This window comes from Lissotriton vulgaris, chromosome 9 (assembly GCF_964263255.1).
Source record: "Lissotriton vulgaris chromosome 9, aLisVul1.2, whole genome shotgun sequence".
Classification (NCBI taxonomy): domain Eukaryota; kingdom Metazoa; phylum Chordata; class Amphibia; order Caudata; family Salamandridae; genus Lissotriton; species Lissotriton vulgaris.
In genome coordinates, this window is record NC_141697.1 from 648,547,473 (window position 1) to 648,573,955 (window position 26,483).

At 47.2% G+C, this 26,483-nt stretch overlaps 1 protein-coding gene across 1 annotated transcript in view; it reads left to right on the forward strand.

The window, feature by feature from the left end:
- ZNRD2 (zinc ribbon domain containing 2) overlaps nucleotides 1-26,213 on the forward strand; it is a 91,809-nt gene extending 65,596 nt beyond the window's left edge. The window contains exons 3-4 of the mRNA XM_086938335.1: nucleotides 17,006-17,090; nucleotides 25,510-26,213. Of these exons, the coding sequence (XP_086794461.1) occupies nucleotides 17,006-17,090; nucleotides 25,510-25,931 (507 nt within the window). The 3' untranslated portion in view covers nucleotides 25,932-26,213. The remainder of the gene's footprint in view (nucleotides 1-17,005; nucleotides 17,091-25,509) is intronic.
- Nucleotides 26,214-26,483: the final 270 nt, after the last annotated feature.

The following is a 26,483-nucleotide window of genomic DNA, read 5'->3' on the forward strand; positions in this document are numbered from 1 at the left end:
CTTAGATTGTTTTGCCATAGTAGGGTTAGATGGAGTAGTATAGTAGAATACAGATAAGAGTGCCCATGTAAGTGTATCTAAATAAGATAATGTTGGAACAGACACAGGTTTCCGGGGAGGCTGGGAGGGCATGTACCACTCTGCAGCCCTCTATGCCAAGAACAGATGCATACTGGTAAGTAGCATATTCCGTTCGAGGCATATGGGCTGCAGATGGTACATTATGAATAGACTATACAGCAGTTCTCTCCCTAGCGGTGGTCGCCCGTGTCTGTTGCAACTGTCTGAAACAATGTTTTTAATACTGCTTGTCCCACTCTAGCTTGTTGTGTTGAGTGCACATCTACACAATAGTGCTTTGTGAAGGTGTGCGGTGTAACCCAGGTAGCTGCTTTGCATATGTCATCTAGTGGAATGTTTCCCAGAAATGCCATAGATGCTCCTAGTTTACGTGTAGAGTGAGCTCTAGGAGGAACAGTTAATGTTCTCTTTGCCTTTAAGTAGCATATTTGAATGCATTTTACAATCCATCTAGCAATGCCCGCTTTGGAGATGGGATTGCCTTTATGTGTGGGAGAAAACGCAACAAATAGCTGTTTTGTCTTTCTGAAAGTTTGTGTTCTTTCTATATAGTACAATATGGCCCTTCTAACATCCAGTGTATGTAGGGCTCTTTCCGCTACTGTTTGTGGTTTTGGAAAGAAAACCGGTAATTCCACTGACTGATTGATGTGGAATGCTGAAATAACCTTCGGTAAGAATTTTGGGTTTGTTCTAAGAACCACTTTATTTTGGTGTAGCTGCATAAATGGTTCTTGAATCGTAAAAGCCTGCAGTTCACTTACTCTTCTAAGTGACGTGATAGCTATGAGGAAGGCTACCTTCCATGTGAGGAATTGTATTTCACACCTATGCATAGGTTCAAAGGGTGGCCCCATTAGTCTGGTAAGCACTATGTTGAGATTCCAGACTGGGGAAGGTGGTCTTCTTGGTGGAATGACTCTCTTGAGTCCTTCCATGAAAGCTTTAATTGCTGGTACTTTAAACAGTGACAGGTGTTGCCTGTTTTGTATGTACGCCGCTATGGCTGCTAGATGAACCCTGATAGAGGTATATGCTAGGTTACATTGCTGTAAGTGTAATAAATAGCAAATGATTTGTTTAGTGGATGCGTCCAGAGGGTTGATGTGCTTACTGTTACAGTGTATAGCAAACCTCTTCCATTTTGCTGCGTAGCATGCTCTGGTGGTAGGACGTCTTGCCTGCTTAATGATTTCCATGCATTCTGGTGGTAAATCTAAATACCCAAACTCTATGACCTCAGGAGCCAGATCGCTAGGTTCAGTTGTTTGGGATCTGGGTGCATTATTTCTCCATGGTTCTGTGTAAGATGCATGGGTAATAACCTTAGCTTTTGATGTGGTACTTGTGAGAGTTGTAGCAGCGTGGTGAACCACGGCTGTCTTGCCCACGTGGGTGCCACTAGTATCATTGTCATTGAGTGTTGCTGCAGTTTTCTCACCAGTAATGGAATTAGTGGTAGAGGAGGGAACGCGTAAGCAAATTTGTTGGACCAATTTATCCACAGTGCATTGCCCTGGGACCTTTGGTGTGGGTACCTGGATGCGAATTGCTTGCATTTTGCGTTCTGGTGATTTGCAAACAGATCTATCTCTGGTTGCCCCCATTTTTGGAAGAATGGCTGTAGTATTTGGTCGTGCAGCTCCCACTCGTGAACTTGTTCTGACTGTCTGCTTAGGATGTCTGCTATTTGATTTTGAATTCCTGGTAGGTGTTCCGCTAACAGGTAGATCTTTTGAGGAATGGCCCATCTCCATATGTCCTGTGCTAGTTTGGACAGTTGGAGAGAGTGTGTCCCCCCCTGTTTTTGAATATAATACATTGCAGTCATGTTGTCTGTTCTGATCAGGACTGCCTTGTTTGTTACTTGCATTTGGAAAGCTTTTAGTGCTAGAAATATTGCTAAGAGTTCTAGGTAGTTGATGTGCAGTTTCTTTTGCTGCGCACTCCACTTCCCCTGTACTGTGTATTTGTCCATATGCGCTCCCCATCCGGAGAGCGATGCGTCCGCTGTTATTATTACTTGTGGAATTGCTCTAGGAACGACCGTCCCTTGGAAATGTTTTCTGTGTTCCACCACTTCAGAGAGCGATACGTCCGGTCGTTTACCAACACCAGATCTGTAATCTGACCTTGAGCCTGATTCCACTGTGTCGCTAGACACTCTTGTAGTGGGCGCATTTGTAGTCTGGCATGTGGTATTAGCAGTATGCAAGAGGACATCATGCCTAATAGTTGCATAAACACTCGTGCTGGTAGTGAGTGTTGTGGTTGAAATCTTTGTATTAACCCGACCATTGTCTGTACTCTGATTGGGTTGGGGTATGCTATTGCCTTTTCTGTGTCTACTGTAGCCCCCAGGTATTGCTGGATCTGGTTTGGTTGCAGGTGTGATTTCTTGTAGTTCACCGTAAACCCTAGGTGGTGCAGCAATTGAATTGTCTTCTGTGTGTTGTGCAGACATTCTTCCTTTGATTTGGCCTTTATTAGCCAATCGTCCAAGTATGGGAAGACATGTATTTGTTGTCTTCTTAGGTGTGCTGCCACCACCGCTAGGCATTTTGTGAAAACTCTCGGTGCTGTTGTGACACCGAACGGAAGGACTTTGAACTGGTAGTGTTGTCCTTCTAACACAAACCTTAGGTATTTTCTGTGGGCTTTGTGAATTGGGATATGAAAGTAAGCGTCTTTTAGATCCAGTGTAGAAAGAAAGTCCCCTTTCTTCAGTAAAGGGAGTACTTGTTGGAGCGTGACCATGTGGAAATGCTCCGAATTTATGTAAGCATTGAGAGGTCTGAGGTCTAATATTGGTCGTAGGGACCCGTCCTTTTTGGGGATCAGGAAGTATAGAGAGTATACCCCTGTTCCTTGTTGATCCTTTGGGACCTTCTCTATTGCATGCTTTTGTAGAAGTGCTAACACTTCTTCTCTTAACAATGTTAGATGATCTTGACTCATTGGACGCTGCTTGGGAGGGATGTTTGGTGGGGTGGCTGTGAGTTCTAGGCAATAACCATGTTGGATAATTTGTCTCACCCACTTGTCTGACGTGATGTTTTCCCAGACAGGTAGGAACTGTGATAGACGTCCCCCGACCGGTGTTATGTGGTCTGGGGGGAGTTCTATGAAGTCACTGTTTTGGTGTTGAGGCGTTGCGGTTGTTATTATTTCCGCGGCCTCTACCCTTATTGTTGTTACCTCTGTAATTACCTCTTGAATTACCTCTGGGTGATGTTGGTGTGAAAGATGTGGATTGCTGATTTGTTCCTGTGTTTTTTGAGCCCCCTCTATAGGTGGATCTACGAAAGGAACCTCTGTGTGTTGGCTGTTGCAATGCTCCCATTGACTTAGCCGTTTCCGTATCTTTCTTCATCTTTTCTAATGTCTCGTCTGTACTTGAACCAAACAATGTCTTTTGATCAAATGGTTTGTTCAGTAGGGCTGTTTGTACTTCTTGTTTGAATCCTGAGATTCTAAGCCATGCGTGCCTTCTTAGCATGACGCTAGTGTTAATAGACCTTGCTGCAGTGTCTGCTGCGTCTAATGCACACTTAATGGAAGTATTTGTTATTATTTTACCTTCCTGTATTAATTGTTCTGCCTTCTTCTGATGTTCTTTTGGAAGATGTGTGAGAAGTTTCTCTAACTCATCGTAATGTGCCCTGTCATAACGTGCGAGTAGTGCCTGTGTATTGGCTATACGCCAACTATTCGCTGCCTGTGATGCTACTCTTTTGCCTGATGCATCTATTAACTTCGACTCTTTATCTGGTGGAGGAGCCTCTCCTGTAGATAATGAGTTTGCTCTTTTACGAGCGTTTGAGACCACCAGCGAATCTAGAGGTACATGCCCTCTAATAAATATTGGGTCCTTTGGAGCCGCTTTGTATTTTTTATCGATTCTTGGGTTTAACACCCTGGCTCTCACTGGGTTTTCGAATATTTCCTCTGTGTGAGTGAGAAGACCCTTTAGCATAGGAAGAGTACCTGATGATCTCTGTGCACTAGGTAGAGTCTCTAACAAGAAATCCTCTATCTGAGGTTCTGTGTGCATATCTAGTTTGTGATATTTTGCTGCCCTATTAATGAGCTGCACAAAACCTGTGTTATCATCAGGTGGTGAAGGCTTTGAGGGATATAGCTCTGGGTCGTTGTCCTCATCTGACCCTACATCGTAATTCTCCCATGGATCTTCCTCATCTGGGATAGATTCGTCATCCCCTTGAGGTTCTCCCTCCCCTGTATCACTGTCTACCTCTGACTGAGGTGTAGCTGGTCTTGGTGTGGAGGGTGTAGGAATATGTGGCCTATTGCGAGGAATAGGAGAAGAGGGTGTGTCTCTAGGACGAGGAGAAGCAGGAGGAGTTATGTTCGGCCCCATTGTTCTCTTTTTTGAAGGAAGAGGTTTATCTTCTGACTGTTCACTCTTTCTCTTCTTCGTGACCACTTTCCCTGTTTGCGGGTCAATAAACAAGATCTTTTGTTTGGGATCTGTTTGTTGCTCTTGAATCGGTACCGAAGGTCCTGGTTCCGAGAGCTGTTTTTGTTTGTGATCTTCAGATCTTGCTGTTTTCGACACCGAATGTCTGCTCGATTCCGACTTTTTGGGTATCGAGTGTCTTTTGGGCGATAAATCATATTTCTTTTTCGACATGGAATGTTTCGATACCGAGCTCTCCTTTGTATGTAGCCTCGGTGTCGAAGTCGATGTCGCCCTTTTCTCGGATCCGACGTGGTGGGATTCCGAGTGTTTCGGTTTCAGTTTCGGTTTCGTTGCCGGGCCCGAGGGCGGGGCGTCGGAAACTTTTTTCAGCGGTTTGACCGGGCCCGAGGGCGGGGTCGTTACCGCACGGGGTCGGTTTTTCGGTAAGGGGACGTCGTCACTCACGGTTTGTTGCTCGAAGAGTTCTTCAACCTCCGACTGGTCCCCTTCCGACCCCGACTGGTCCTCTTCTTCCTCGATTTGTTCGTCTCCGAACAGCTCCGGGATTGCCTCCGCCTGCATTCTGGAAGCCTCGTGTCTTCGAGCTCGACGATTTCTGATCGTTAGCTTGGAGGAGAATGCTGCGCAGGCTTCGCAGTCCCTGGATTCGTGTTCAGGCGATAGACAGAGGTTGCACACCTCGTGTAGGTCCTTGTGTGGGAACTTAGCACCACACGATGGACATTTTTTGAATGGAGTCCTTTCCATGGACTCCGGGCTTGACTGCGTCGAGAAAGGTCTTCTGTTCTTCGACGTAGATCCAAGTTTTTCTCTTCTATTTTGAATTTGTAACGCGTCGGAATGGAAAGGAACGCGTTCGATAACAATACCGTCGAATTGGAACGGGAATACGCGCCGAAAAATCACTTTTTTCTGAAGTTGATCTGGAGCGTCTCGATCTTCATCCGAACCCGATGGCGGAAAAAAACAATCTAAGGATGGAGCCGATGCCCATGCGCACTACCAACTAAGGGAGGAGTCACCAAGATACAAAAGACTCTCCAAGAGAAAAACAAAGTGCAATCATCCGAGCCCAACACCAGATGGCGATCTATTCATAATGTACCATCTGCAGCCCATATGCCTCGAACAGTGGATTTGAGTATAGGGAATTATGTAGAGTAGCGGGTCGTAAAGTGGTGTGGTGTAGAGTGAAGTGGCGTAGAGTGAAGTGGCATAGGGTGGAGTAGAGTGGCCTAGAGTGAAATGGCACAGAAAGTCATAGAATTTAGGAACTTAAAGTAGAGTATGCATGTTGGCTTAGCGCACTGCCATAACATACCACACATTTTCAGTTGAAATGACCATTACATTTACATATTCAGTTTTACTGTTAAGACTATACAATGCACATATGTTAATTTGTGGTAATGGCATTACCTAGTGTATTGATTTGTTTTGACTGTATTAAAATATTTGTTTCCATCTCACTTCAGAATCAGGAAACAATGTGATTCATTTGTGCTTTCCTAATTCTGATATATTATGAAATGTTTGCAGTTCTTTTGCAGACAAGTAAACGTTGTTGTGTGCTAGAAAAAAACATCCCTTTCCCACCCTCAGTATCTAGCAAGATTATCACCTAAATGCTCTCACTTTGAAGTCTCCAAAAGAAATGTAAACACCAAGCTCCCTCGGAAGACAGAACCTGACATTCGACCTCTGTCTTTTAATGCACAATGTTACAAGATACGACCAAAATTAACGGCCTGTTTACAGTAATCGAGCACTCGTTAAAGCATACAAGGAGTCATGGTAAACAGGCTATGCTCCACGGGTGTGGCGGCAGGACAAATACATGTTGTACAGCCTAAAAAAACAAAGCCAGCAAATAGAAAGCAAGCAATTGTGAGTTACAAACCACAAAGCCATTTGGTGATCAGTGGCGCGGATTGAATTTCCAGGAAAGCTTTCAGAATGCCCTCAAGAAGTCTTGCTGCAACCAGACAGCTGTGCTGTCTCGTAGGCTTGAACCTAAAACGAGCTTCTCCTTCGACCCTCCAAGAGGTACTGATTTGCAACGTTGGCACTTTTGTAACAAGCCTACATTTTTTCAAAATCACTCATGAAATATACATGAACTTTTAAAATCTGTCAACGAGTAAATAACTGTACCTATTTACCTGAAGTTAAAATACTTATTGGATCCTGGAGCATGTTTTCTTAAAAGCTCTTGTGGGCTCCATCTTGTGGCCAAAAGTGTGTTGTATAAATGAAGGATTGAAGCAGATGATTTTCTTCTGCATAAAACCTTTAAAGAATTTGGGGGCATATTTACAAAGAGTTCACAGCGCAGTGCCATATCTAATTAGGAGTGGCGCAGTTCCCCTCTCTCCCTGCGCTGATGCACTTGTGGCTGTCATGAGTCAGTGAAGACACCATAGTGCAAGGGTGTCTGCGTTGTAGTCAACATAGCTTTGTTGCACAGAAAGGAGGCCCTTCTGCACAGAAACTATGCTTTAAGGCATGTTCCTTCTTGTATGTGTGCTGTAGAATGCCTTTAGCAAGTTAACCATAAAAGTCTCCATATTTTATGATTGATTTTTTCATACTTTATGTCCATCTGAGCTTTTTTTTTTTTAAATCTTGCTGCGCTGCGGCCTAAACAAAATTCTGTGTGGTGCTCAGCAAATGTCTTCTATAGTAATATTAGAGTCCCAATATTTAAGCTCACATCATAGCCTTCACCTCCTTCTAAAGGTGTCGTTTTTGCAAGGTGAGCAAAAATTTCAAAAGGGAGGTGCCATCAAATCCTCCTGAGTAATGTGAAAGACAATATTTGCTTTGTCTCATATTTCTAGCATGCCATACTCCTTCCCTAAAAAGTGATTATAGCACAGCGAATATCGCATCTGCAGAGCTTCTATGTGTCTTAGGAAAAATAGATGTGCTGAGGGCAGGAGCACTTTGCACAGCCCCTATGCTTAGATACAGCAAAAGCCTGTATTTCAGTGGAACATTCCAGTTTAGCTATTAAAGCTCTCGGATATGTCCTTATCTGCCAGTCTCGTCATCTGTCCATTGTTGGATCAGAACAGATTAAGTGCCACTAAATGCAACAAAAACGCAACTGTGTGGCTAAAAAAATCTTTTTGGGCCACAAAATTTGCTAATGTATGCCACAGTCCTCTCCTGTGGGTCTGAGATTTTTAGGAAACATACATACCACTGACAGATAAATTAAGATAGTCAATAAGGGCTACCATAAATAAGCTACAATGCTTACTACTGATGGGTCCCAGAAGGTCTGCGAAGTAGGTACTTGATTCCATGTGCAACAGCTGCAAGCTCACCTACTTCCTGCATTCAGACATCCGTACAACAAAATTGATATTACATTGAACCCTAGTGACATGGAGACAAAAACACTGCCTCAGTAGCTTTACCTGATACAAGAAGTGTTGGTAACTGCAGCTTCTTCCTCCTGTGGTTAGTGCAAGAGGTCTTGGCAGAACAGGATACCAACATGAAAGAAAATCCGTAGTTATATTTAATTACTTAAGAAGCACAAAAGTATTCCTCTTTCATGGAAGGGCAATTGTTGGAACGAATAAACAAACGGTGCCTCTGTGCGCGTAGAAGAGAGCACATGGTGCTTCAAATGTCTTCAAGATACATACCAAAGCTATCCTGGCAAACAAGAGCTTCTCTGTGTTGTATTTCTTTCTCCATTGCAATACCCAGCCACAGACTCGGCATGCATGTGAACTACACCAGCTGAATAAATGGCAGGTTTGTGCTTTCTTTCATGGTTGAACTCAGTGATAGTCTGTGTGTCTATTCTTTAGTGCTCTGATAAGACCACTCCTGGGCGTAGTTTGCGTAGTTTTGCTACGCGGACGCCTCAAAGATCCTAAAAAACTCTACGAAGTACCGCGAGTGGCGGAGTGTAGTGCAAACTGCAGTTTGTGCTGGTATTTCTGACGCTCTGGTAGAAATTCTACCCGAGCGGCAGCTCGCACTCGCAAACGTATTGTTCGTGCTCGCAAACTTACTGTTCACACTCGCAAACTTACAGTTCGCGATTGCCAGCGGGGAAAAAACTCGGAATTTTCTGCACTCTGCGAGCTCCACGGAGTGCAGAAAACTTCGCGAAAGGCGCGAAGTTCACCTTCCAGGCCTAGATAAGACAGTGAATGCCTCCTCAGAAATCAAAATTTATAAATGGCAGATATTTCTGTTATTTTGCCTAGTAGTGGACTATTGTTATTGGCAGAGTTAAAAGGCTATATAAGGTAAAGACCATGTTTCTTCAGAAAAGGTTTCCTGTCGGATGTTTTAAGTACACTTGGGAATGTTCATGTCACCAAATGATTGTTGATAATGGCTCAGACTTGGGTGCCTGAAAAGCTTCCAAGGATAATTTACTTGAATGTATGAGCTGTACGTGTGTTGCTGGTGATCTTGCTCTGCAAATGATTCTGGTAGTGTATGTGAGATGCTCATGGGTTTAGAAGTTAAGAACGGTTACCTCAGTCTTATTTTTTTGGTGTGACAACAGAGTGGCTACGGAAAAGCATAGTACCTACTTTTCAGCTCCAGGTATCTTTCCTAGGCTTAGGCTTATGCATTAAGTTGTCTTCCAGAGTTACACAGTCCTGGGAGGGCGAGTAGCCTATGAGAAAGTGCATTCAGGGTTCTTTTATGATTTTATCTCTAAAATCGAAGAAAGTTTTTTATTAGGATGCTGAATTAACATGGGATAGACCAGCTACCATTAAACAAGTGAAAAATACCAGCGACTAAATGTATTATCTCTTTCTGAAAAGATTGAACAATATTAGGACGATGTACATGATAAGCTACAACTTTCTCACCCCCATTGTGCCCTACATGGAGTGCAGTCCCGTCCCCAGTCGGAAACTGTGCCCAGTAGATCAAAAATAGTCCTGAGAGAGTATGTTGGCCCAGAGAAGGAAAATGTTACTTACCTGTAACAATCCGTTTGCAAAATGTTTTGTTGTAGATATCTAGTATTGGGTTCTGAATAATGCAAACGTAGTAATCTGAAAAATGATAGTAGAGCCCAAAGATACGTGGAGCTTGGAAATATTGTTACTGGACTTTGATGGGGGGGGGCTAAAGATGCCCCCTAGTTCGTGTTCTCCAGGATCCCCAAGTTGCAAAACAAATCATGCAGGTAGGATTGAAGAGGATACATATACCTTGGTCTTTGATCATTTTGTCATAAGTGCAGCTGCTAGAGTTTACAACCCTGCATCCACAGTGAAGCTGCACATCTTTGTATTGCTTCAGTCTTAAAGGGTCACCCTTTGGGATCGTGCATACCAAAGTTCGGAAGTAGGTGGGTAGGTTGCCTGGCTGGCCTTACCTACCATGTCTATTTTGCCGCACATTTTCAGTGCAAACACCATGATTATCTGCTGTCCCCACTGTCTGTATTTCCTAGTCTAGTGAGACAGCAGTAGTTTCTCTCAACTGAAAGATTGGTGGACTTGATGTACCCATCCAGACCTCTGAGCTTGTCCCCTGTCGCAGGCCTTCAGCATACTTGCATGATTCTCATGTGCACTGAAGCAAAAAAACTCAAAAAGTTTGGGGAACTTGCTTTGGGGAACTTAAGGTAGGGTGCACACGCTTTAAGCCACGCCGGGGTCATTCCTATCACAACACCCACCATTTATCTACAGAACATAGATTTGTGTACAGAAGATGGACCTATTTTAAATAGTTAATGTGGGGTCCAGGGTGCATTATGAATTAATATACATTTTGTTTGTTGGAACATTGTCGATATTTTGTGTCTGAAAGAGAACCTGAGAAACTCCGTCCACCCAGTCTTTTTCCCATCAGTCAATAATATAAAGCGTGGCTTTTTTAGTTTCATAGCTTCGAAAAAAATATCCGCCTCAGAGGATCTTGGAGTTTTTAAAACTCAGATCCTGAATGACCATTTCTTGGAATGTGTCAACGCTCAATAATTATTACTGGGTTATTGGAGTCAAATTAAATTTAGAAGTAACACTCTTGTACTTACACATTAGTGAAAATATATGTTAGATGGGCATATTTACATTGTCGCTGAGAGAAAATATATGTTAGATGGGCGTATTTATATTGTCGCTGAGAGAAAGTTACTGTCATTTGACAGTTCAGTCTAACCAGAATTGTACCTGCCTCTTTATGTAAGGATCAGGAAAGGAGCTTTAAAGACCGGATCAAATCCTGCTACTTCTTATCTGAAAGAGACACGTTAGTGATAGATTCCTTACCTTAGAATATCCCCAGGCGTCAGACTGGATCTGGAAACTTTTGCGTAGCAGTACCCTTGCGCGTCGGTAGGCGTCGTCTGCGGCTCCGCGTCCGTCGTTGGCGCCGTGATGACGTCGTCGGAGTACTTACGCCGCCTCCGCGTGCTGACATCAGTTCTTCTTTTTTCCGCGCCAGCAAGCGCAGATCTGGAAAAAGCAGTAACCCTTAGTCAATTTTTGACTAACTCTTTTGATCCTTTTGATTGTTCTTCGAAGTCTTTACGACTCCGATCGGTGCCTAGGGATGCCTGGTTTCAAGCACTGTGAGGATTGCGACCGCACGATGTCGGTCACGGATCCTCACCACCTGTGCCTAACTTGTCTAGGTTTCGACCACGACGACAAGGCTTGCTCCGACTGCCGGGCCCTCTCTTCCAAAGCCAGGCGGGAGCGGTCCCGCAGGCGACTCGAACTCCGGCAGTCGGTCCCGCACTGTGAGAGGTCCCTGTTCCATGGGAGGATGAGGGGCAGGTCGCGGGCTCGGAGCCACCACAGTTCCGAGAGTCGACACCACTCCTCCGGGTCGAAGTCAAAGTCGGGTAAGAAGCACAAGAAGTCGAAGAGGCGTCATCGCTCTTCTGACTCCCCCCGACGCTCGCGCAATGCGGCCGGGGGTTTGGGTGACACCGCCCACGCGGCTCCTTCGGAGTCGCGGGCGTCGCGTCCCGCTCCACACCCTCCGGTCCCTGGGCGAGACGCGACGCCGGAGGAGATCGAGTGCTTCCTCATGGCCATGAGGTCCCTCTCTCCTCCGACGGGCTCCGCGGCGCCTTCGGGCCCAGCGGACCCGTCTGGGGCCCCTAGCGGGTCGGGGACTTCGGACCGACGCCGTTGGGTGCTTCGGCTCCACCGCTGGCGCCTTCGGGCCCGGCGCCTTGGGGCCCCACTATCTCGACACCGCCGGTGCATTCGGGCCCGGTGCCGCAGGGTCAAGCGGTCCCGACGCCGCTAGCGCCTTCGGGCCCGGTGCCGCGGGACCCCTATGGACCTCCTTTGGGATCTGGATCGTCGACGGTGGACCTTACGACCCCCCCGGCGTCGGTCCGTCCGGTGCCGCCTCCGGCGCCGTCCTCGGGCGCCGCCGCCCCCGATGCCTCCTTCGTTCCTGTTCCGACGTCGGAACGGCGCCGCTGGGTGCCGCTTTCGACGGCGTTTGGAGATTTTCACTTCTATGAACAGGCCCCATTAATTGAGAACCCTGAGTATCAGGAGATGGGTGATGAGGAGGATTGGGAGGGGTCTGAGGACCCTCTGACCCGAGAGTGTCAGTAACGAGAGGACTGGACAGGGAAACTTGGAGAAGCCAGTGGCCTGGACACCTCTCCAGACACTGGTTTTGTCTCAGCTCCTACCGTGGCTTCGGAGGAGGGGGCAACCTATAGTGTGGTGTTGATGAGGGCTGCCAGGGCCTTGGGCCTTGAGCTCCCCGTCGCGGCCGTGAGGACTAACCTCCTCACTGAGGTCCTTAAACCGCAGTCAAGCTCGGCCGAGCCTCTGCTGCCCTTTAATGAGGCCTTGACCGACGTTCTTTTGGGCACTTGGTCCAGGCCCGCTACGGGTTCGCCTGTAGATAGGAACATGGCCAGACGCCACCGCCCGGCCCCGGGCGACCCATGGTTCCTGTCTACCCACCCCACCCCCGAGAGCCTGGTCATCCAGGCCTCCAATTCCCAGACCGCATTCCCGTCGGCTCCGCCGGACAAGGAATCCAAGAGGTACGAGCAGTACGGAAAAATGATCTTCTCCTCCCTTAGTCTGGGACTGCGGTCTTCCAATACTGCATGCCTCTTGGGCCGCTACACCCACTCCCTGTGGGAGACGGTTGCGGAAGTGCTGCCAGAGTGTTTGTTGGAGGTACAGGCCAAACTCGGCCAAGCCCTTGTGGAGGGTCGGGTTGCAGCCAAATATTCTATCCGGTGTGGGCTAGATACCCCCGACTCACTAGGTAGAGCGATGGCAACGACGGTGGCGGTTAGACGCCACGCCTGGTTGAGGCCCGCCAACTTTTCGGCAGATGTCCAAAACACTCTGATGGACATGCCGTTTGATGGCCGTTGCCTTTTTGGCGACAAGGCAGACCATGCACTTGAGCGCCTTAAGGACTCCAGGGCTACGGCCAAGTCCTTGGGCCTCTCGGCCCCGCGCCAGCAATCGGGTGCCTTTCGCTCCTTTCGTGGCCAAGGAAGGGGCGCCCCCACACGTGCTGCCAGCCACACGCCGCAGACTAACATCCAGCGCGGTGGCGGCGTGGAAATCGCCGTGGAGGCGGTCGGGGACAACGGCGAGACCAGTCCACACCTTCCCCCGCAGCATCTGCCTCTAAACCCTCCTAGTCCGTACTTCTCGGCCCATGTGACGCCAGTGGGGGGCAGGGTTCGCCATCACCATTCTTACTGACGCACTGTCACTTCGGACAGGTGTGTGCTGCAGATCGTCCGGAGGGACTACTCCCTCCCCTTCGAGACGACCCCTCAAGCCATGCCACCGCAATACCACGGCGTATCGGGGGATCACTTGCGGCTTCTACAGGAGGAAGTTTCGGCCCTCTTGGCCAAGGGGGCCATCGAGCGGGTTCCTGGGCCAGAAGAAGGACGTGGTTGCTACTCCCACTACTTTCTGGTACCCAAGAAGGGCAAAGGGGGCCTACGCCCTATCTTGGACCTACGGAACGTCAACAGCTTCCTCCGGAAGGAGAAGTTCAAGATGCTGACTCTGGCTCAGGTCTTAGCTGCCCTGGACCCAGGAGACTGGATGGTAGCGTTGGACTTGCAGGACGCTTATTTCCACATCCCCGTCCTGCCGGCCCACCGGCGTTACCTGGGGTTCACGGTAGGCCACGAGCACTTTCAGTTTACCATGCTCCCCTTCGGCCTTACCAGCGCCCCACGGGTGTTCACGAAGGTGATGGCGGTGGTCGCAGCTTATCTGCGCAGGTTAGGGGTTTTAGTCTTCCCCTACCTCAACGACTGGTTGTTGAAGGCGGGCTCGCCCCAGACAGTCGTCAGCCACCTCCAGACGACGGCAGACCTCTTGCACCAGCTGGGGTTCTCCATCAATGTGCCGAAGTCACACCTGTGCCCCTCTCAGAAGCTCCTTTTCATCGGAGCGGTTCTCGACTCGGCGCAGTTTCGGGTTTACCCACCCGAACAGCGGGTTCGGGATATACAGGCTCTGATTCCAATCTTCCAGCCTTTATCCCGAGTTTCGGTCAGGTTGACGCTGCGGCTTCCGGGGCTGATGGCCTCCTGCATCCTTCTGGTGCATCACGCCCGTTGGCGGATGCGGGCTCTGCAGTGGGACCTGAAGTTTCAGTGGGCCCAGCATCAGGGCAACCTGTCCGACCATGTCCTGATCTCGGAGGGCACTGCGAGACAGCTGCAGTGGTGGCTCACGGACCGCGATTGGGTCAGCGGCAGATTCCTCTCCCTTCCCCAACCGGAGCACGTAGTGTGACGGACGCGTCCCTCCAGGGCTGGGGAGGCCACATGGGAAAGGCGGAGATCAGAGGCCTCTGGTCTCCGGCGGAGTCCCGGCTCCATATCAACCTTTTGGAGCTGCGGGCGATTCGTCTAGCACTGAAGGCATTCCTCCCCTCTGTCCGAGGGTGTGTAGTGCAGGTGTTCACGGACAACACCACCGCCATGTGGTACTGCAACAAACAGGGTGGGGTGGGGTCGTGGACCCTCTGCCAGGAGGCTCTGCGCCTCTGGCAATGGCTGGAACATCAGGGTGTGACCCTGGTGGTTCAACACCTGGCAGGTTCTCTGAACGCCAGGGCGGACGAACTCAGCCACAGGGGGCATGATGGATCACGAATGGCGTCTGAACTCTGACGTGGCGCAAGGTCTCTTTCTGCAGTGGGGAGAGCCTTGGTTAGATCTATTCGCCACCGAAGAGAACGCGCAATGTCATCTGTTCTGCGCGTTGGAATTTTCAAGGCGGCACTCGCTCGGAGACGCTTTTCGTCGCGAGTGGAGTTGCGGTCTGTTGTACGCCTTTCCGCCTATACCACTTCTGCCCAGAGTGCTGAAGAAGATCAGGCGCGACCGGGCACAAGTCATCCTTGTGGCTCCGGACTGGGCACGAAGGTACTGGTATCCCGAGCTACTCAGTATGTTAGTCGATCCCCCGGTTTGTCTGCCTCTTCAGGAGGACCTTCTGTCGCAGCAGCAGGGGACGGTCCTCCACCCGAACCTGTCCAGTCTCCACCTCCATGCTTGGAGATTGAGCGGCGACAGTTGAGGCCATTTGACTTGCCTCCTGAAGTCTGTAACATCATTCTGGCAGCCAGGCGTCCCTCCACAAAGTCGGTATACGCCTGCAGGTGGAACAGATTTGTGGCATGGTGCACAGCAAAGGCTGTGGATCCTCTCTCTGCCCCTCTTTCTGAGGTTCTTCTCTTTCTTCTTTCTCTTGCCCAGGAGGGCTCTCTTTCTGCCCTTTCAACCTTCCTAAGGCTGCCTGATCAACCATCTTTGTTCAAGTCCCCTATTGTATATAGATTCCTGAAAGGCATCACACACACGTTTCCACCTGTTCCCTATGTGATGCCTCAGTGGGACTTGAACTTGGTTCTTACATTTCTGATGTGCGCTCCCTTCGAGCCACTCCACAACTGTCCTCTTTGCCTTCTTACTTTGAAGACTGCCTTCCTGGTAGCCATCACCTCTGCAAGGAGAGTGAGTGAGCTCCAGGCTCTATCCTGTAAACCTCCTTTCCTTTCAGTCCATCCGGACAAGGTTGTGTTGCGGACAAGGCCCTCTTTCCTACCCAAGGTGGTCACGGCCTTCCACATTGGGCAATCCATCACCTTGCCCACCTTCTTTCCGCATCCCTCAAGAGAGAGGAAGAGAGGCTCCACCGTCTGACCCAAAACGTGCGCTCTCGTTCTATCTGGATCGCACACGCCAGTTCCGGGTGGATGACCAACTCTTTGTTGGTTACGTGGGCGCTATGAAGGGGAAAGCGGTACACAAGCAGACCATCTCGTGGTGGATCATCTTGTGTATCCAGGCGTGTTACTCCTTGGCAAAGAAGGAACCCCCTGTTGGGCTGAGAGCTCATTCCACTCGAGCCACAGCGACTACAACTGCCTTGGGCCGAGGTGTGCCCTTGCAGGACATTTTCTCAGGCGGCTACGTGGGCCTCGCTGCACACGTTTGCAAGACACTATTGCCTGGACAGCCAAGTCCGGAGGGATGGCTTCTTTGGCCTTTCTGTCCTCCAGGACTTTCTGGTGTGATTATTGGTTCGCAGACCCACCACCGGGGTTGGTATTGCTGGGGTATCTATTCTAAGGTAAGGAATCTATCACTAACATCTCTTTCAGATGAACAAGTTACTACTTGTGTAACGATAGATCTGTAAGAGACATTAGTTAGTGATAGATTCCTTACCGACCCACCCATCCTCCCCGTTCTGCGAGCCGATATCTAGGGTTAAGGTCATCCCCTTTCAGGGCCCTAGTTTCTAGGCACCAGTGTTGTTTTTTGGCATAGCTCTGCGTTTCTGGCGCAGAAAAGCTGTGTCTAAGAACTGATGTCAGCACGCGGAGGCGGCGTCTAAGTACTCCGACGACGTCATCACGGCGCCCACGGCGACGGACGCGGAGCCACAGACGACGCCTACCAACGCGCAAGGGTACTGCTACGCAAAAGTTTCCGGATCCAGTCTGACGCCTGGGGATATTCTAAGGTAAGGAATCTATCACTAACTAATGTCTCTTACAGATATATCGTTACACAAGTAGTAACGTGTGCTTTGTGTCGATCTTTAATTTACTGTTATAGTGCCTTTTTTACAGTTTTGATTCATTATACTATTTAACATTCATTTACAATCATATGTACTGATTGCAGTGTCCCATCACGGATTGCTCTCTTGCTGCTTGTTAATTTTTCTGTTCACAGCATTATCTAGCGATAGATCTTTTATAGTTGATTGATTGAATGTCCCTCAAAGACAACGTGCTTGATGTTGCTACTTGCTAAATGGAAGAGCCCGATAATTTTTGGTAATGTCTAGGTGCTGATCAATTTAAAGGGGTGTGGGTATAAAGGAAGCATTATAATTGAAGAGAAAGGTTCGTAGTGGTAGCAGAGCGGTTTCACTACACTTTGTGCTTCTGTGTCCTTGTGCCGGCTTTACTCCTTGCCCTTTCTCTTGACAGACTATCTTGCTCCAGGATAAGCAGCGGAAGCTGTATTGCGTGGCATGCCAGGAGCTCGACTCAGACGTGGACAAAGATAACCCAGGTAGGTCAGACATAAAAAGCATGAGTCATGTGCTGTTTCACCCCTTGCTATTGAAAAACCACCCTTTTTCAGCTGCTAGATGGCATTGTCATGTGATACATCTTCAGCTAGTCTTCACTCTTTAGCTAGTCTAAGTCGCATTTTGCAATTTAGAGCCTGTACTTACGTTGAATAATAACAAAAGAAAAGTCCCAGAGTGCAATATGCATTTGGTTTAAAAAAAAAAAGCCCAAACTGGCTGATGATGTCAAATATATCATGGGATGACTTAGTAATAATATGCCTTTCACTTGGCATTGTGGTAGCTCCATACCTCACTGTAGGACGATACGGCCTCTCTTGCTCCTCTTATTAATTTCTGGTCTGCTGAGTTGAGGGAGGCCAGTATGGCTTGTCTGAAGGTGCACAACCCTAACTAATTCCAGAGAGGGCGCAGCCATCGTCGACGTAGGCCTAAGGTAGATTTACAGAGGCCTATAGCATGTACCAAGTCCTCATTCGAGAGGCTGCATTGTCGACAAGTGGCTTTCCCTTCTACCTTCTCCCATGGCATGTCATGCGGGTTCGAGTTTTACTAGGGTTGCCCTGTCTTCTAGGGATGATAATATTTTAGACGAATTATTAACTGCGCTTTATCATTTCGTATTCCGCCGCTGCCGGTCATAGTTCTTGTACCCCAAACAGGTCAATTGTTTCCCTGTGATAATTTCTCGCTGGTGAGTGTGATCTTTTAGTTATTTCCTCTGACGCATAAGAGTTTTTGGTATATTGCTTTGCAGGTTTAAGCCTGTCGCGAGTGATGGCAAAACTGCTTCCCTGGCAAAAGACTGTTTTGTTAGCCGAACTCCAGCCTGATCTGGGCCGGTAAAGTGTAACGGGGTAGCCCGAAAATTTGCCTGTACATTTTTGCAATCGTAATGTCCAGAGTTTGTGAGTCTCTGCCCAGTTAGCCTCGCTTCCATGGGCCAGAGTGAAAATCACTTTTGCCGTAGGGATTTCTAAAATGGAGGGCTAAAGAAGTGACCATTTAAATTCCTGAACATGACCGTTAGCCCTGCTGCCAGCGCTATCCCTTTTCTTTCAATTTCTTCCTTGTTTGTTTTATATGAGCCGATGCTGTCATATAAGAGGACAATATATTTGTATTCTCTTTTTTCATCGTCCTTGTTACAATCGATCAAGAAGCCAACTGGCCTTTGCTTTGGGTCTGCTTCTGGAGAGAATCATGATTTTTGCCTTTTTGTTGTTTATTTTCAATCCATTCGTCGAAGAATATACTTGGGTGGCCCACAGAAGAGCCTGCATGCCAACCCTGATAGGCTAAGTAGCATCAGCTCATGGTCATACAGAAGATTTGATAATTGTATTGACCCAGAATTTGGAGCGCATGAATTTATAGCAGACAAGGCTAGGGGAAGATCTGCCAGGAATAGGTTAAATATTGTGGGGGCCTGTACACACCCCTGTTTGAGTCTGCTAGTTGTTGAAATGGCCTTTGATAAGTTGGCTCAGCTCGCCAGCTTGATTCTGACCCAAGTGTTAGAGTATAGATTTTCAAGTGCTCTAGAAAGGGCCGGGGGATGAGCCATGTTTTTTAGTTTCCTTGAGATCCTGTTCCAGTTTACAAAGTCAAAGGCAGCTTGGTAGTCGATGTAGCAGCGGTAGGAGGTTTTGCACATCTCGAGGAGTCGCAGGTGAGTGACAAAACCATCATGTTTGTCGAGGTTCCAGTTTTTCTTGTGAAACCTGTTTGATTAAACAGGATTATTGAATTTGAGGTAGCCAATTAAAGGAGGTGCTCCCGTAGGATCCCAGTGTAGTATTTTGCCTGATTGTCAATTCAGGCTTTCCGCCTGTAATTCACTGGCTCAAGTTTGTTACCTCCTTTAAAAATAGGAAAGATGATGGTGCCTTTCCATGAGGCTAGGATCATTGCTCCCTTTAGGGCGTGGCTAAAAAGTAGAGCCATTGCCTCAGCCCATTTTTTCAGGTTAGTCTTGTTAATACCCTGGGGGATGCCATTTGGGCTTGGAGTTCTAGTAATTCTTCCCTTTAATATCTGCTGGTTTATATTGTTGGCAACAATAGTAAGCATACTGTCTGGGACCAATGGTGGCGTGACTGCTAGTCCAGTTCACTTAAGCAGGTCGACATATAAGGCTTGTACTGTTATACTTGTGCCGATATGTAATTGGAAATGGGCGAGTAAGTGAGCGTCCAAGTTTCTTGTAAGATGCTGTATTCCAGACGAAGCTGTGAAGTATTTTTTTTCATAACAAATTTCATAACAAATTTTATTGTATCTGTATGACAAAATAGCCCAAAGGGCTACATACATTTATCGTGTCACGTGTTAACTGACCAATCATAACCCAATGCCTGATTCCTTGTATTCTGATAAATCAGTCCCCAGGTAGCGTTGAAGTCCATGAAGAACAATCATAGACATGATACTCCTTACGATTGTAAGTTTGGAGAGTCAATTGCATTCTAAATCGATGCATGAACTTCTAGCGCTAGTCTGCTGGATTCCACCCATCTCCTCCATATTTTTGTGTGTTTCTGTTGACATCCCCAAGCCTTAAAGACTGGTAATTGTAGCCCCATGCAAAAGTCCATCCCTTTTTCCATGCCCTTACTGTCGAAGGTTTATCCAACTTCCATAACCTTGCAATATCCCTCTTGGCGAGAGTAAGACCCACCCGTAGTAAGTGGCGCTTGTTTCTATTGCCTCCGATGTTACCCGCGAGCTATGAAGGATTTTTAGGGGCATTCAACATTTTCCAGATCAAGTTAGAGTTGAGGGGCTTGATGTTCAAGAAAAGTTTGTTCCAGAAGGTTTCTATATTTTGCCTCTTGATGACCCATATTTCCCGCTTGAATTCCTGTTTAGTGGCCCTCAGGATGGCAATGTAATTTGTGTTGAATGGGGCCCTACAGACTGCTTGAATGGCCTTACTAACCTTTCTGTTTACTTGTTTCAAAGCGCCGACCTAGTGTCATTTTTGACTATTCAGTGGAATAGGTACTGATCGGGTCTTTACTGGGTTGGCTCATGTGGCGAACTGTTTGAAAAAAAAAAGTCTGTGAAAGACTCCCAGTTTTCTGTAACTGAGTTCCTTAGTTGTCAGTTTTTTTTTAGTTGGAATTCAGTTTTTTGCGCCTAAGTTCCTATTGTTGCTGAGGAACATTTGACTCCCATTGTCAGAAGAATATGCATGGTCTTCAGGTTCTACTGTGTGTGTATTTTACCAGGTCAAAGGTGAGTTCCCACTCCTGGGGAGATGATTGCTTTCCGGTCTTAAACCCATTTTAAAGGAGAAGACTGAGTGTAGTGAGGGTAGGGATACCAGTGTGTAGTCTATTGAAGAGTTTCCGTTGGCAGAAATGAGAGAGCTGGGGGAATATCCCTATTGAGGCGGCCATTAGAGACCAGTAGACCTAAGTGCTTTAGTTTATCAAGCAAGTTTAGGCCCTTCAAGTCCCTCCTCCCAGGATCCATTTGTGCCTGTTTAAATAATAACTCACTGGTGTTCCTGGGCCTCTATGATTTCATTTCTTATGGGCTGTCCTAGCTATTTTATGTTGAAATTGGCCACAATCTGTTGTTTGACTGGTCAATTTGCTCTGAGCCCTGAGTGGGAGTAAACTTTCCACTCTTGTATTTTCGAGGTCCATCTCTGTCATTAATGAAGCCAGCATCTCGTCTCACTCTTCTTGCGTTAAATTAGAGAATTCTGTTTCCACGTCCATGGCAGTCATTGCATGTGGTGGGCGTATTTGGCTGCTGTCATTCCTTTCTTTGCTTATTTACCCTTGTGAACTCTCCTCGCCCTCCAGATGGATAGTATTGAGGGTCAGGTTCAGAAGACCGCTTCCAAATACTGAACCCCTCAGTTCTGCATGGCGAATGAGTCACATATTGCAGGTTTCCAGGTCAAGTTTTTCAGGTTGCTTGCTATCAATGTATCTGCATGGACCAGGGCTCCTTCCACTGGGACGCGGCGGAGCTGCTTGGGCTATTTTTGTTAGAGCTCTGCTCCAGCTTGGCATTCTCATTTTTGTTTATTTTTGTAGGGCTTTTGGTGCTCCCCCTTGCTGCTTTGTCTGTGCAGTTTTTACTTCTCAGTTCTCCGCCAAGCATTCTTCTCAGGCCCCATGATCCAACTATACATCCCATATCAATTGGTATTGATGTGGGCACTCTTGTGCCTTGTAGACTGTGCGCTCGGCTACAGCACAAATGTCCATTCCCCCTGTCCACTCAACAACATTTGGTGTATCTGGTGCAATCCATTACCTAGTAATGTCCCTTTTTGCCAATAAGCAACCCATGGCCAACAAATAGCAGGCTCCCACTGCCTCAATCCCCTTTTTTAACTATACCCACAATAGCATGTTTTGGGTAAGGGCATGCAGGGTAACCCACTATTTCCACTCAAGCTAGCATAAATGTTGGACCAATATTGGGCGATCTTCAGATGTGCCCACATTATATGGAAGAAACCTGAACAATCCTCATTGCAATGCGGCCATGAGGAGTCCCTTCTCCTCCTTGTGTGTCAAAGCTTGAAATGGTCTCAGTAAGTCTTGTGAAACACCTTGAATTGCATTATGGCCAAACATCTGACCGCCATCTTGGCTTCCCCCTCCGCTGTCTTCATCAATGGGGCCAACATCTCTCTACCGTTTAGCACGTAGCTATAGATGTGAGTCTGCAAAGTTGACCACTAACGATTTATGTATGAGGACATGCCCTTTGACGTCAGTGGTTCCATCACAGTCTAGTTGAATTCAGGGTCTGCTGACAAGAGGTGGTTATGTTGGTGGAGTGCAAGCCTAAGTTGCAAATGGCAAAGGGATTGGGAACCCTGAAGCATGTATTCCTGCTTTAGCAAGGCGAATAGTTTAATGTGTGTCCTTTCCTACGCCTCTCCTACTTTAGAGATGTCACATCGGTCCCGGGGTCCAAACCCCTTCAGAATTCGAAACCTCTAGCATTAAACTGCGCCATCTCAAGGGAGTTTCCGGAGTTATTCTTTAGAACCATTTAATGTGCTTCAGTGCCCTGTGCCAACAAATTAGTGGGATCCTGATGGGCTGTGGGATGCTCTTGGGTACAGACAAGCCATTACATAACTGCCTCTAAATTCCAGGTCTGCAGCAGGTCCTACTCCAGTTGGAATGTCCTGTCCTGAGTGTCACAATAGCTCCAGTCATTAATGACCAACAACTGTGACGCCCAGTATTAGCCGCAGAGGTCCGGTACCCTAAGCCCCCATCATGTGGCGCCTGGATGCATTTGGCCCGTGATACCTGGGGTTGAAAGCCAGCCCACAGGAACTTGCTAAGTATAGTGTAAATATCTATTATAAGGTGTTCTGTAGCATGTATGGCAAATGTTTAAGTATGTATAAAAACCTTGGCAATATTATCATCTGAAAAAGGTCTCCATGCTCCATGAGTGAGAGGGACAGCTTTTCCTAGGCCGATACCTCACCCCTAGTATGTGCCAGGTGTGAACCAATATTGAGGTTCCAGCAAAACTGTGGATGTTTGGTCATGCGGCCCTTCAGAAATAGCTAGTAGTTCCCTGGATCCCACAAGCATGTCCGTACCAGAACATATGCTTGTTGTCCAGTGAGTGGAACATACTGTATCTTGAAATGATTAATGTGAAAGCCGGCTGCATTACCATATATCTGGAGCATTTTGAAGAGCTGCGCCATAAAACATTCAAGCTTTTGCAGGCAGACCAGGAGAACATCTGCATATAAAGAGACACAATCTTAGTGCCTGAATTCCATTTAATTCCCCACAGACCCGCCTCTCGTCCACTCCACTGCACCAGTGGCTCGATCACTAGCGCAACAAGCATTGGCATAGTCAATAGGTCTCGCTTTTGTGACTTTAAAAGTGTTTAGCCATGCAACAGTAAATATTGTTGCACCAAGGATATTGTAACAGGCTTCATTATATCCCTATGTACATTCAGTTGTTTATATGATTTGTATAAGAGACCCTTGTTCCTGGTGCGCGCGCGCTTAAGTGAAAGCAGGCTGGCGAGTGGTGTGCGATGTGCGTGCACCATGACGAGAGAGGAAGGCCAGATGGCGCCTCTGCTAGTCATTGTGCGCGCACCCGCACGCTCTATGCCACCAAAAAAAGCGGCTGTCAGATTTCTAAAACTCCACTCCTAAATGTCTCGCCAGAGCAGCGCATACGCTGGCTCAGGCGAGACCTAAAAAGGAGAGCGGAAAAGGGGGGGCTGAAGTGTACCTTTCTCAATCTGAAATGGCTGAGATAGCACTCTATTCACCTTCAGTCGTGCCCAAGATGCCTGATATAATGTGTGCATGTGACGCAAGCAAAAGCCAAAATACATTCTTTGTAAGATCTGAAACACCAAAGGCAGACAAACTGAATCAAATGCCTTCTCGAAATCTATTAAGAACAAGGCTGCCGTCCCGTTCAACTCAGCTGCCCCCACCATGACCATCTGATGTCGCCTAATAAAGTGTCAGGTTCCCCAATTAAATATAAAGCTGTTTTGATCATAGTGGATCTAAGACCCTATCACCCTTGCTAGCCGTATACCTAGAATATTAGCCATAATCTTGTAAGAAGAGCACCCCATCTGGTCCTTCCTGTGTTTAGGGTTGACCACAATAGTAGATCCACTGAGGTCAGCCGAAACTGCCCTCTCTCCACTGCTTCCCCAGAAAGGGCTAGGATATATTTAAAGACTCATTCGAGGTCTGGTCTAGATATAGCTTTAACTGCTCCCCCAAATATCATAAATATATAGACACACGCATATACATAGTCTTCCAGTCAGCTTCATAGTCTATTGGTTTGTACAAGTGTCATTCGCATTTTGATTCCACTAATCACCACAGCATACTGCATGGGGGTTTGGGTCAGCTCAGTTCAGACATTGGCTGTCTTCACCGTGAGTGATTGCATTTTGCCTGTGCACATTCACCTTAAAAGTAGTTCTCTTCAGTGCCAGGTGTGGAAGTCTAATCTCAACTTTCATATTGTTGTGTTTTTTTCAGTCTCACCTTTAGTCTGCAGCTTGTTTATTTTTTTATTACGTTTAAACTTTTACACGAGTGTGTCCAAAAAATGAATAAAAACATTGCAGGCTGTCTAAGATTAGACCTTTTGACTTTACAAATGCTCTTTTAAACTTAATTTCATGGATAGAGTTCTGTTTTCAGTAGTAACATTGGGCAGCAGTCGGACTTCATTGACACATTGTTGAAGGGTTGTGGACTGTGACATGTTTGGCTGTGTGATGGGTAGATCGAACCTCAAGGTATGCATTTATCTTTTAGTGGGTGGGTAGCGAGCCAGAAGGTGCTTAAAGTAGTGTACACATGTTGGGTCTGCCTAGTGAGTAAACCGATAGATGGGTGCATGATTGACTGAATGCAAGCATGGGATATCTGGGTTTGCTTAGTGTGAAAAAGTTTGAATGTATTTTGTGAAGTAATGGTAGTTAGGTTAGCGTCTGTCTAAGGGATGGATGTAAGGCAGGCAACTACATATTCTGGGCTGCAGTTCTAGCCACTCAATAAGAGGTTGATGTGTTGGGTGACCTGTTTAAGAAACGTGCCTGTCACAGGCCCACAGAGGATGAGGGGACTGAACTGCTTGAAGGCTAATTCTCTGGAGCTCCTCTGTCTCTAAGCATAGCACTAGCGCCTTGTTTGTAGCTGACAAGATGACCAAAGGGGGTTGTCTCTGTATCAGGGAAGCAGCTGTGTTAATAAAGACATTGAGCATGGCACACGTTTTTTGGTGACAGTCTTTGTTTTGGAGGTAATGATCACTCATCAGCTATGTATTCCAAGTAAAAGCAATGTATTGTCTGGTGAAACTTGATATTAGCTATTGGAACGACTTTGGCTAACTTCTGTAAGGTTGCATCCTACATACCTCACCATTACCCCTGAACTTTGATAATCAGTGTCATTGCTCCTGTACAAGTTGACACCAAGCGTTGTCACTAGAAGTCTCCATCCTAAGGTGATAGAGGATTAGAATGGTTCCCAACGTGACCTCACTGTAGAATGCCAAGTCCGTTAGTTATTTCAGCATTGAGTCATGTTCATAGAGTAATGTCATGGAATTTGTCATGGCCTATCTGGCTCCTGGAGTACGCTGCAGTCAGTCCTCTGCAGTGAAGGTCCAAATTAAAATGTCAATAACAATGTTTTCTCGTTTAAACAGTTATACTTTCTAGTTGGCTTGGCAGGCTTCCTTCCCCCTGCCCACATGAGATGATTGTGGATGTGTAAGGTGGTTCTCTTGGACTCTGATTGTCTGATCCTGGGAAATACAATTGGATGCATGATGAAGTTGTTGTTTTCTCTTAGTAACTTTCTATCTGTTGTCTTCCTTTCTTGTACAGCTTTGAATGCGCAAGCTGCCCTCTCCCAAGTGCGTGAACGTCAGTTGGCTTCCAGCGCAGCTGAGAACGTGACCAATGAGGACCCTGCTCTTGAACCCTTGCTGCCTGCCCAGTTGCCACCTGTACCACGGCCAGAGCACTGCGAGGGAGCTGCCTCTGGACTTCGAGCTGCTGCAGCCCTGCCCCGGCCTGTTGTCACTGTACCAACAGTGCCCACTCCTATCGCTCCCCAGGTCCCATCTCCATCCAAGAGGCCTTCTGAGGTGGTGCTAGCATCTGCAGAAGATGCAGTACTGCAGAAGATCGGTTGGGCTGCACAGGAGCTGCGGCAGTCTGGCTCTGTAGAGTTCAGTATGCAGTTGTGTGAGCTGCTCCGTGCTTGTGCAGAGTCACTAAAAAGCATCAAGGATCTGCAGCAATAAGTATGTGTGAGGAACCCACAGAGGCTGGGTGCCAACCTAGAACTTCTAACACTGCCCTATTGACCACTGGCTCACATGTGCATCAGAGGGCGTTCAAGGAAAAGGATCAGTCGGTTGAAAAGGAAATGTCCCCATTTGACGATAAATGTTTACCGCTTGCGTCTGTTCTCTCTCTCGTGACTGTACAATAAGGTTATCGTTAAAAAGCGAACACAAAGATGTCCTTCGTGTTCTGGTCAGACTACAGCTCAGTGACCCAATAAAACTGCTTCTTGACGCGTACATCAGTTGTCTTGATACCTTATGTAAGGAGTCCTCCCTGTCTGCAATAGATCAATCTTTGGGGTGTCATGTCACATGGTCTCCTGGTCGCACCTCCTTGAAAACACACAAATTAAGACTAGGGCTCTTATCAGTGAAACTAGCTGTACCACTTAAACTACAATCAGCTGCTACAAACAAGCTATCATTCCTTCTGGTGGTATGAGGGAATTGCTGCCACCCTTGTCCAGGGTGGAATTAATGAAAGTACATTTTGCTTATATCTCTTCT